At 39.6% G+C, this 13023-nt stretch overlaps 1 protein-coding gene across 1 annotated transcript; it reads left to right on the top strand.

Annotated features, from left to right (window-relative positions):
- Window positions 1-3825: 3825 nt before the first annotated feature.
- Window positions 3826-4353, top strand: LOC138892850 (uncharacterized). The gene has a single exon (XM_070176597.1). The coding sequence runs from the start codon at window positions 3826-3828 to the stop codon at window positions 4351-4353; it is 528 nt and encodes a 175-aa protein (XP_070032698.1).
- The last annotated feature ends 8670 nt before the right edge of the window (window positions 4354-13023 follow it).

Consider the following 13023-nt stretch of genomic DNA (forward strand, 5'->3'; position numbering starts at 1 on the left):
TAGGGACATTATCGGACATGTGAGTCCAAATGTATAGGTTACAACTGAAGCTACCGTGCCTAAGCTGCTGTCTAACCATGGCCTCAAGTCCTCAAGACTAGCCCACCACCATAACACAGAATACACATCTCAACCTTGTTCATAGAATCACAAGCCGGCGATGCACCACTGATACCGAGCGCTCATGTGCGTATACGAGATGCGTGGAAGGAATTCAAAGAGTTATGTCTCAAGCTGACTCATTTTCGCACGATAGAATAAAAGAATGTGAAGTTTTCTAAAGGTTCTGCAGCCTCTCGAAGATAAGTACAGATGTCTCCGTACCGATCCGCAAGACTCTACTAAACCCGCTCATGACTCGTGAGACCTATGTAACCTAGGCTCTGATACCAATATGTCACGATCCAAAACTAACCCCTGTCTTGACGGCGCCTATCGTGGAACGAGGCAAGCCGACTCATTTCCAAAACAAAATCGATATTTTCATTTTAAAGATAATTTCAAGTTTATTTAGCATAAACCTTCATTTAAAGAGTTCAAATCAAATAAAAATAGAAGTGCGGAAAAGAAAAGCCCGACATCGGGGTGTCACTAGTTATGAGAATATACTACAATCTGTCTAACAATATCAAGGCTAACTCAGCCCGGAAAATAGCTAAATACAACTAGAGAAAGATAGGAGGGAGAAGAGTAGGGGCTGCGATCGCCAAACAGCTACCTTGCTATCTCCAAAACAATCTGCAACCAGAACACTTAATAACCGCTACCGTATCCAGCTACACCCGAATCTGCACACAAGGTGCAGGGAGTAACGTGAGTACGCCAACTCAGTAAGTAATAACAATAAATAAAGACTGAGCAGTAGTGACGATCAATAAAGCATATAACGTTCATATCAGAAAATCTCAGTAAAATACCACATGCTTTGTTTTAATTAAAAAAATCAAGATTTGAATCAAATTATCTAGTTTAAACCCAGATCCAGTAAAAATCATTTAAAGACATTTTTCCAACAGTTTTTCAAACAAAGGCTCAATGCAAAGGTGAGCAAAAATGATGAAATCATAAACAGCCCCTCAGGCAAAACATCACTCATATACAGCCCCTCGGGAAAACCTCACAGTCACTCGTGCCACTCGGGCATACCTCACAATCACTCTTGCCACTCGGGCATGCCTCACAATCACTCATGCCTCCCAGTCACTCGGCACTTAGTAGGTACCTGCGCTCACTGGGGGTGTGTACAGACTCCGGAGGGGCTCCTTCAGCCCAAGCGCTATAATCTGCACGGACAACTCGCGTGCGATAATAATAAAGTATGCTGCAAGCGGGCAGCCCCGATCCACACTCATCCTCACAAATCAGGCCCTCGGCCTCACTCAGTCATAAAGTATGCTGCAGGCGGGCAGCCCCGATCCCCACTTATCCTCACAAATCAAGCCACTCGGGCATTTCAGTAAAATAGGGCATTCGGCCCAAAACATTTATATGCATCAAAATAGAGTCATAAAACTGAGTTATGCGGTAAACAAGTATAAACATGACTGAGTATAGATTTTCATTCAAAAACAGTGAGAGGATGGTAAAAAACAGCCCCTAAGGGTCCAAACAGCATTGGCGCAAGGCCGAAACATGGCATTCAACCCAATTTACAGAAATTCTTTCTAAAACATATAAGTATCAAATAGTTTCAACAAAGTATGCAACTTTACAGTTGCTACAGGACAGACCAAGTCACAAATCTCCAACGGTGCACGCCCACACGCCCGTCACCTAGCATGTGCGTCACTTTAAAATAGTAGAATGATACGAAATCCGGGGTTTCATACCCTCAGGACTAGATTTACAATCGTTACTTACCTCAAACCGGTCAAATCTCTATCCCGCAATGATCTTGCCTCTGGACTCGGCCTCCAAATGCTTCGAATCTATTCACAATCAGTACAATACCATCAATACGTACTAATGGAATGAATTCCACAAGAAAAACTACAAAATTAGACCAAAACCCGAAATTGGCTAAAACAATCGCCTGTGGGGCCCACGTCTCGGAACCCGATAAAAGTTATAAAATCCAAAAGCCCATTCAACCATGAGTCTACCCATACCAATTTTACCAAAATCTGACCTCAACTCGACCCTCAAATCTACAAATCTTATTTCCAAATTTCTAAGTTCCAATCTCCGATTTACACCTCAAAATCATGTAATCTAGTCGGATTATTCGATGATAATTCAATATTATGGAGTAGAAATTATCACAAGGGACTTACCTCAAGTTTTCCTTAAAAATATATCAAAAAATCGCCTCTCCTCAAGCTCCAATTTGTCAAAAATGGCAAATGGAACGAAGTCCCTATTTTTATAATTCTGCCCAGACAACCTCGGTTCTGCCTTCGATCGAGGTCCTCGATCCTGGTCCTCGATCCTGGTTCTCGATCCTAGGCCTTCGATCCTGGTTCTCAATCCTAGGCCTTCGATCATGGTTCTCGATCCTAGGCCTTCGATCATGTCTTCGACTCGGCCTTCGACCGTGACCCTCGACCTTGGGCTCGATCATGGCTTCGATCGTAGCCCTCGACTCTGGGCTCGATCATGGCTTCGATCGTGGACCTTGACCCTGGACTCGATTTGGGCTTCGATCGTGGCCCTCGATTTTTGGGCTCGATTCTGACGGAAAATTTTTCCAACAGAAGGAAATTGCAGCAGCTGTTCTAGTTCAATTATTTTGATCCGTTAACCATCCGAAACTCACCCGAGGCCCTCGGGACCTCAACTAATTATACCAAAAAGTCCTAAAATATCATACGAACTTAGTCGAATCCTCAAATCACCTCAAATAATGCTAAAACCATGAATTATACCCCAATTCAAGCCTAATGAACTTTGAAATTTTTAATTTCTACAAACAACCCCGGAACCTATCAAATCACGTCCGATTGACCTCAAATTTTGCACACAAGTCCTAAATGATATAACAGAGGTATTTCAATTTTCAAAATCGAATTCCGACCCCGATATCAAAAACTCAACTCCCCGGTCAAACTTCTCAAAAATTAAACTTTCGGCATTTCAAGCCTAATTCCTCTACGGACCTCCAAATAATATTTTGGACTCGCTCCTAATCCCAAAATCACCATACAGAGTTATTGGAATTATCAAAATTCAAATCTGAAGTCGTTTACACATAGGTCCATATCCGGTCCACTTTTCTAACTCAATTTTTTAATTATGAGACTAAGTATCTCATTTCACTCCGAGTTCCTTCCGGACTCGAACCAACTAACCCGATATAACATAATATAGCTGAATAATACAAAAAGAAGTAGGAATGGGGAAAACGGGATTATAACTCTCAAAACGACCGGTCGGGTCGTTACACCTATATACATAGGTAGGAAGAAGATATCACTGTTCACAGATTTGGCCACTAAAATCCTAAACAAAGTCAGTGGATGGCAAAGCAGATTTTTGTCATCAGGCGGGAAAGCAATAATTATTAAGCACATTTTACAATCATAGACCCTACACTTATTTGCAACCTTGACACCTCCCAAGACAGTGATCAATCAGGTAGAGATGTATTTCTCCAATTATTTATGGGGAAAGAAAGAAGGAAAAAATAGCTATCATTGGTGCTCTTGGAAAAATATGTGCCTTCCGTGTGAAGAGGGTGGAATGGGTTTTAAAAGCCTAAAAGATATATGTCATGCATTTTCACCAAAAAGATGGTGGAGATTGAGAAACTAAGACAACTTATGGAGTAAATTTATGCTCCATAAGTATTGTCCTAGATCCAATGCCCTATCGAAAATTGGAGTCCCCATGGACTCAAATTACTGGAGAGAGCTAATGCACATCAGAGATAAGGTAGAACCAAATATTTTTTGGAAGGTCAGTGACGGAAATCTGCTTTTCTGGTGGGACAATTGGACCCCAATTGGCCCTATTGCCAATTTTTATTACGGAAATGGCAAACCTGGGAACACGAAAGTCAACAAATTCATAGAGGGAAACACATGGAACGTTGAAGCTTTGCAGGAGGTTGTGCCAAATCATGTGGTTCAAAAATTACTTACAGTGCACATTGGCAACAGAGTGATCAAAGATCAAGGCATCTGGAGTTTAACAACAAATAGCAACTTCTCCTGCTCAGTAGCTTTCCAGTACTTGAGAAGGAGGAACGCAGAGTCTCCTGACTTGGCCAATGTATGGGTAAAGCAGGTTCCTTTCAAGATGTCGTTAATTGCATGGAGAATGATTAAGAAAAGACTTCCGCTTGATGACATAATTCAAAGGTTCAAACTAAATATTGTGTCTAGGTGCACATGCTGTAGGGATCCAACAACATAAACATTGGAGCATATATTTTCTAGAGGTGAAATAACACGCATAATATGGGATAAGTTTTCTAGTCCACTGGGTATCATCACAGATTATAGGAGCATTGCTCACATTTTAAACTAGTGGTGGAGTATGAAGCCCAACAATGTCGTCCATAAGTTTATTTTGCGCATCACGCCGATTATTGTCTGTTGGGAGTTATGAAAAGCCAGGTGTGGAAAGAAATATGGACAGAGGAACACTTCTGTAGCAAGAATCTGTCATCAAGTTCTATGGGAGGTTAAATTTGCAATAGGAAGGAAATTCACTAAACTGGAGAATAATTGGGATTGGAGAAAAGTTTGACACGTTGCTGAAAACTACAGACCAAAACTTAGAAGCTTAATGATTATGTGGACCAGACCTGGGACCAATAAATGGAAGATCAACACTGATGGTAGAGTCTTGGCAAATCTAGGCTTGGCAGGGACTGGTGGAATTGTTAGAAATAGAATTGGGAAAATGAGAATGGCATTCTCCAATCCTCTCCAATTCTCTACTAACAACTCACCGGAAGTATTTGCAACCCTCTTCAGAGTTAAATGGTGTTGTAATCAGAATATTGAAGGTCTAATTTTAGAATTGGACTCACAACTAGTCGTGCAAATGATCAATGGCAGTTGTACAATTCCATGGAGACTGCAGGAACCAGTTAAAAGTATCAAAAAATTGGTCAGGTTGAGAGGAATTCATATCTAACACTGTTATAGAGAAGGAAATGAGGTGGCAGATGCACTTGCTAAACACGCCACCACCTTGCAGACAAACACACTATTTTTGGAAGAAGCTCAACTACCACCAACAACGAGAGAAGCACTAAGAATGAATAAACTCCAGCTTCCATCATTCAGAATCAGGCAGAAGAAGTATTCGGGTTGGTGTTTTCACCCCGTGAGGATATGAGCTCTTGTTGAGCCACACAGGAAAGGGACTTTTATCAGTTCACGTAGTCTCAATGACATAGAAGTGGAAGGTCTTAGGACCAGCAAATGTATTTAAATTGCTTGTCACCACTTGTTATTATTGGTGTATTCTGTCATGGAGGTTAAGGCAGCAAGTCCCCCTCCTTATAATGTTCCATTTTGGCTATTATATATATGTGACGATGGTTCAAATAATTTTTTTTTAGATATACTGGAGTGATTTTTTGCTCTTACAATTTAGGTATTCAAGTTATTACTCAACCTAAACGCACTTTGAGCTATTTTTTGGGACAATGCTAAATGAGTTTTCAAGGTCTTTTGAACACATTATTTAATTTTCTGGCGTAATATAATATTGTTTACTTCTAAAAATTTAAAAAGGAGCATGTTATACAAGACGTAATTTGCAACAGTGTTCTTTTTAATTTTCATAATTATAGAAGTCCCTCTTGTCTGGTTGTTGCACTAACAATAACGTGCCCGAGTAGTAATCTTTGTTCGACTGTTTTTTATAAAATTAAAATTTAATGTCTTACCGTTCATATAAAGTGCGAAATATCTGACAACGTGATTGCACGTAAAAATGGATATCATCTTTAGTTTATTTCTTTGTTTTATCGATTAATAATAACATATTCTGGTTTCAACTAATACGATCTTTAAAAAAAAATTGATAACTCTAGATGATATCAGCAGATGAAAAATTATCAATAAGAAAATTGATCAAATAACAATTTAGGTACTATTACAGATGAAAGTTGAATACAAAGGTAGATTAGCCTAATGAATTTCCAAAAGGGGCTGAGTATAAATTTAAACTAGAGAAAATGACTCAGTATTAATTATTCATTTTGCTCTATTTTTGCCCTTTCATTGCAATAGGAAATAGTTTGTCTTTTAAGGCAAGTAAGGAGTTCTCGATTACAAATTCTCTAAATATCACATTTATCCCTAAAACGATATATATATATATATATATATATATATATATATATATATACAAACATCTTACATAATGTGTTTAACAACAATAACTACTAGACATTAAATCCCGACTAAAAAAGAAAAACAAGATTAAAAGAGAAAATTCTTAAATCCGTTGAACGAGAGTCTTTTCACGTGATATTTACGGATCAGTATAGTTGACTTTCATCTTTGTTTGACCAGTCAGTTATATGACTTGATCGAGCAACATATGAATACTTGTCGCCCTACATACCCTACCTTAGGAAAGGAAATATCATATCACTTTTGAGAGCTCTTTTGCCTCTCACTCCCCAAAGAGCGAAATACAAAAATTAATTACTAGTTAATAAAGTTACTCTAAAATAATTTGGTAAAACAAAATATTACAGAGACGGGACATGAACCCATCATCTAATCTCTAAATTCCAAAAAACATTCTCTTCTCTCTTTAGGGCGACTGATATGGCGATGTGAGCTTTCCATGGCTTCCTCGCTCTCTCCTCGTCCCATGGCTGTGGGAGAACCATCATCTAAATCTACACATGTTGCACAAATCACAACCAAACACAGACGCAATGTAACAACCCAACCGGTCATTTTTAGAGTTGTAGCCCCGTTTCCCCATTTACTGCTCATTTTGTACTTTATAACTGTTATGTGACTTGCTAAGGTAGTCGGTTTGGGTCCGGAGTAAATTAAGAATGAAATGAGACACTTAGTCTCAAGGTTGAAAGCTTAAGTTGAAATGATTGACCGGATGTCGATCTATGAGTAAACGACTTCAAAATAAAGTTTTGATGGTTCTGTTAACTTCGTTGAGTGATTTTGGACTTAAGAGCGTGTCCAGATTATGATTTGGAGGTCTGTAGTGGAATTAGGCTTGGAATAGCAAAAGTTGAATTTTTGGGAATTTTGACCGGGAGTGGACCTTTTGATATAGGGGTCGAATTCCAATTCCGGAACTTGAAGTAGGTTCGTAATGTCAAATGTGACTTGTGTGCAAAATTTGGGGTCAATTGAACGTCTTTTGATAGGTTTCGAGGTCATTTGTAGAAGTTGAATTTTTTTAGTTTCAATAGGCTTGAATCGGGATGCGATTAGTATTTTTGAAGTTGTTTGATGTGATTTGAGGGCTCGACTAAGTTCGTATGAGGTTTTAGGACTTGTTGGTATGTTTGGTTGAGGTCCCAGTGGCATGGTGTTGATTCCTGATGGTTAACAAATCAAAAGTTAAAGTTGAGTGTTTGCTGAAGATGGACCTCTACTGGTGTAACCGCACCTGCTGAGCTTTGAATGCAGGTGCGAGCTGGGTAGCGCAGGTGCGGGTTTTGGAGGGGAGCGTACTGGTGGTCGCAGGTGCGAGGAATTTTCCGCACCTGCGTGGTCATAGGTGCGGCGAGAGGTGCGCAGAAGTGGAAGGCGCGCAGGTGCAATAGGGAGTTCCGCATCTGCGTGACCGCAGATGCGGCAGGAGGACCACAGAATAGGAAGTTGGCAGATGAGCTAGGACCGCAGAAGCGTCTTGGATGCTCGCAGAAGCGGAGTGAGGGACCGTAGGAGAGGTATGTACCGAAGATGTGTGGGTGATGTCGCTTTTGCGACGCTATATAAGCGATTAAGTGTCCGCATAAGCGGAAAGCCTGAGCAGATTATTAACACAAGGGTTCGCGATTTTGGATTCATTTCAAACATTTCAAGCACGTTTTAGGCGATTCTTGAGAGGGTTTTCAAGGGGATTCTTGAGGTAAGTCCCTTGTGCTTATTTTTTATCAATAATCTTGCTTCCCCATTAATTTTTCCACCTAGTTGGTATGTATTTAAGGTGTAAATTGGGAGTTTGAGGGTAGGGATTTGGAGAGTTTGATTTGGGTGACGATTTGGTGTCGGATTTTGATAAATTTGGTATAGTTAGACTCGTGGTTGAGTGGGCTTTTGAATTTTGTGACTTTTATTGAATTTTGAGACGTGGGTCTGGGGGTCGGATTTGAGCCGGTTTTTGATTTTGATTAATAAATTAGTAATTTCTTATAGAGTTGATTCCTTTAGCCCGTATTGATTATATCGCATTGTGTATGGCTAGATTCGAGGCATTCAGAAGCCGTTTCGCGAGGCAAAGGTGTGTTGGAGTAGAGATTTACTCGGATTGAGGTAAGTAAGAGTTCTAAATTTGGTTTCGAGGGTACGAAACCTCGTATTATGTGTCATGTATTTGGTTTTGAGGTGACACACATGCTAGGTGACGGGCGTGTGGGCGTGCACCGTAGGAATTATGACGTGGTCAAATTTTGTGGAACCGTGTAGTTGAATAATCTGTTGTTATCTGTACATTCTCCATGTAGTAGAGAAATTAAACCACAAATCTTGTTTAGACTATGTGTTGGCACTGTAGGGACCCGCAGAGGTCGTGTACATGTTGAAATATCTGCTAAATTATTGTTTTGTACTCAGTCACAATTTTACTTATTTATTTTATCTCAGTCTCTATTGTTCCTTGTTGATACATTATATCATTTCTGTTGGGGCTGACTTTCATGATCACTGAGAGCCCAAAAGACTGGAGAGATTGATGACTGAGTGAGGTCGGGGGCCTGATTGTGAGATATTGATATTATAGCACGTAAGTTTTTCGTGCAGCACATGAGTTATCCGTGCGGATCCAAATATTATACTATAGCACGTGAGTTGTCCGTGCGGATTATAGCGCTTGGGTTGAAGGAGTCCCTCCGGAGTCTGTACACACCCCTAGTGAGCGCATGTACCTACTGAGTGCCGAGTTCCGAGTGAATAGGAGAGTTGAGTGACTGTGGCCCTGAAATGATGCATTTTATTTCATTATTGTTGCACTTAGCTGCCATGTATCACTGTCTTGAAATTTCTGAAAGATATACACTCTATTTCACTTAAACTTATCATGGAGTAACTGTTTTACCTAATTTATCGAACTTGAGAGCATGCCTACTTTCCTATGTTGAAATTACTGTAATTAAACTATAATTGTGAAGATCGCCACTATTTTTAGTTCTTTATTTAGTCTTATTACTTACTGAGTTGGTTGTACTCACGCTACACCCTGCACCTTGTGTGCAGACCCAGGTGCTTCCTGTCGCGACGGTTGTAGAGTTATGGAGTTCGGATTCTCGGAGACTATCGAGGTTGCTGCTTGGCGTTTCACAGGCCTTGTTTCTCCTTCACTATCTTTCCACTTATGGTATTTAGTTTCAAATTATCATAGACAATATTTTCCATACTTGTGATGTATAGATGCTCATGTACTCTGTGACACCCCGGTGGTTGGAAACTTCTGCATTGTATTTTGGGTTTCTATCCCGTTTATGAAAGTTTTTATTGCTTAAACTGCTTTAATTCATTTTCTGTTAAAAGAGTTGGAAATATTTTAAATGTTGGCTTGCCTAGTACCACGATAGGCGTCATCACGACATGTTAGGATTTTGAGTCGTAACACGCATCAATTCAATATGTACCTGGCGAGCAAACTTTGAGTTTTACCATGGAGGAACTTCAAGAATTTGCCATGGAGGAGGGCTTACATTAAGCGGTAGAGCTTAAGCTCCCCCAGGTGCACCAGATCTCAAAGAACTACGAGTGTTACTACCAAAGCACCTTGGTTTTAAAGATGGCTGCCTTATAGGGTTACTCGCACCAAAGACAACTTCTTTTAAGGTTTGATCAATATGAAGATTATGTACATGCTCTATCTCCTTCAGTAAATTATTTTCTATGAAATGGTGATGAGCATTAATATAAAGTCGTCCCGTGGATGATAGGTTTAATCCAAAGGAGAAAACAACAATGACAGTGGTTTGGATTTCTTTGCCAAACTTGTCATCGGATTTATCTGCAATGCGTTCGTTGTTGTCAATTGCATTGGAAGTTGAAAACCCTATTGCCATTGATAAAGAAATGCAAACTAAATTCAGACCTAGGGTTAAGGTGATCGTAGACCTACTTGACAAACACCTAAAACGTGTAAGGTTGCAAAGTTAGGATAAAACTTCTGGTACAATTATGGAAGAATTTCGGAAAATTATTTACGACAATTTACCTTTGTACTGAAATTGTTGTAAGCACCAAGGCTATAATGAGAAGACATGTCGATTTCACTCGAAAAAAACTCATGATGATGTTGAGATTGAAGAAGTTGAGGGTCGTCGGGAACAAATGATTGGGGAGAAATTCAGCGGGGATTTGCAACAACTTATGAATAAGATGAGTGGATTGAATGAGGGTGATAGAAGAGTTGGAGAATAAACTAACCCTACAGACAAAAAAGATGATACTTTAGTGATGGTAGAAAACCCTTATGCTATAATTTTACAGTAGAGTTGAATGATCGTACTGCTATAGCTGTTACATAGGGTTTGAGAGCGTCAGAGGCCGTTCATGAGCATGCCAGAATTTGATGCAGCATATAACAGTTCCAGATGTTGTTTGTCAGGATTAAGGGATTTTAAGGCATTATAATCAGCAGTTTTGTCTGAGATTAATGCTAAGTTCCAGCCGAAACAACTTTGGATAGGGTTTCTTAGGTTTTGGCTATAGATGCAGGATGCTACTAGGGATCTGAAAGATCCAAACACGACCAATCCTCATGCTGGTATTACACTTGAAGGTAAGGTGCAGTTCGTGATAATTTGAATGAAGTAGCAGATGGTAACAGTAAGGTTAGGCAACAGGCAATGCAATTAGCAATTGCACAACATGTCATTTATCGTCCTGTTGATACCCAAATTTCTAGAGATGTCCAGGCTGGAATAAGGGCTTAACTCTTAAAGTTAGACGTGCTGATGTGACTATTGAAGTCAAGGGTGGAGACATAAACAAAGAATGTGCGAGTTCGATGAAATGCCTCAGAGAATAACTTGGTTGAGGTTTTGAGGGGTGATCAATTACATCGCGCAAAAATTCCTATGCTGTATTTTTCTAGTCCAAAAGTAGAAAAATTATCATGTAAACTTAGGTTTCCATGATGATTAATGCCAACCCTATGATCAAGCAACCCGTTGGTCACTTTGAACCCCTCGACACATGAAGTGCCTTCCCAATATTTGAAGTCATTTGGTGAGCGTGGTGGTGAATATGGGTAGATTTTACTATCCACAGGGAATGACAATGATGTGGTCAAAGAGGAAAATCATGTTTTGAGGGAGGTGATCTGTGAGAATCAACATAAGGATCGAGTAGGTGATAGCGTCTTGCCAAAACGTAAAATGTGGGCTGACAAGTTGAGGAAGATGAGCTCAATGCTATTGATGATCAAGAAAGTGAAGATGAATCCTTACATTCAATTGGATCACCAACAATTCCAAGCCACATAATCTCTCCATGTACAAGTGTTAAAAAGTAAGCTTAACTCAAAAGCTCATATTTTTGTTCCTAAGAATTCTCCAGGTGGTGCTACTATATTGTGAGATCAGGTTACCAATGGGCCTGCTTTTGTGCATTCAAGTAAGGCTATGCATATTTCAATCTATGATAGGGCACTCTTGGATGCTTCGGAGAGTCCAAAAGCACATAAAATTACATATTCGGTTGGTTCAAAGATGAATGCACAAGAGATGTACTTTTCTGGTAAGAAGCTTAACACTAATGCTTAATTTCAACCCTCCATAATTAAACCTATTTGAATAGTTGCGAAGAGACATGAAATAGGTGATTTGGTTGCACAAGAACTTGCCAATCATCCACAACAGGGAAACTTAGGGTTTCGCATTTACGAAGAAGGAGAGGTTGTTAGAGCATTGTAGGGCAGAGGATGCTAGAAGCGGAGATTTATTTTATATGCATAGTGAAAAGAAGAAGAAGAAGGCACACACAAGGAAGAAGAGTTGAGATGGTAACATAATGAGAGTTGCAAAGCAAAATGGGGCAGTCTCTACCATCTCCACCAGATCCAGTAGGTCTAAGAAGGAATGATGGAGTTTGAAAATATTTTGAAGATAGTTGAAGAAGAAGTTAAGGTGCTATAAGTTGAAGAATTCATAAGATTGAAGAAGAAGGAGCTTGACACTAGCTTCATTCTTGCATTATTTTACCATTTTATTAGCATCATCATTTGTAATATCGTCATAGAATATGTTATAAACTCTATTATAATAATATAATACTTAGTTCTTTCAAGTTCTTATATTTTACTAGCTTGCTAGTAGATGGGGTTGTTCATGCCTAAATAGGAATTGTAGGATAAGGTCTAGATCAATAGTTGTTGTCATTCCTTTTTGCCTTTGGGAGATACCCCGGTTGGTTGTGAGATCATTCTCGCTCGTGCGACTTCGCCCTCATGAGATATTGGAGGCGCATATGGATGATCATCTTGCCAAGGAAATGGATGCCACACTAATGTATCTTTTGCCCCCTTATACTTTTCCTTTGTGGTGCCTTTTGTTGTTAATAAAACTATCCCTAGGCATTCTGCCTAGTGGATTTGCTTAAAAAATAACCTATCATTTGCTTATATATTCTAAATCCTCCACTTTCAACCCTTTCTTCCCCTCAAAAAGATATTTTACTAATTAATCAAATTGGTAATCACTAACCGTTACGCTCGAATTTTGCCGCGAGGCCCAAACAGAAATGCATCTTATGGGCAAATAACCAACAGATCACAAACCATTGTAGCATAGCAAAATAACACATAGAACATATCAGAACACGAACAAGATCAACTCTAGCCGAATGACACATCCCTCAATAATAGCAGTGTTGAGTCAACAAACCCGACCTGATGTAGACT

This window comes from Nicotiana tomentosiformis, chromosome 5 (genome assembly GCF_000390325.3).
Source record: "Nicotiana tomentosiformis chromosome 5, ASM39032v3, whole genome shotgun sequence".
In the NCBI taxonomy this organism is placed as follows: Eukaryota; Viridiplantae; Streptophyta; class Magnoliopsida; order Solanales; family Solanaceae; genus Nicotiana; species Nicotiana tomentosiformis.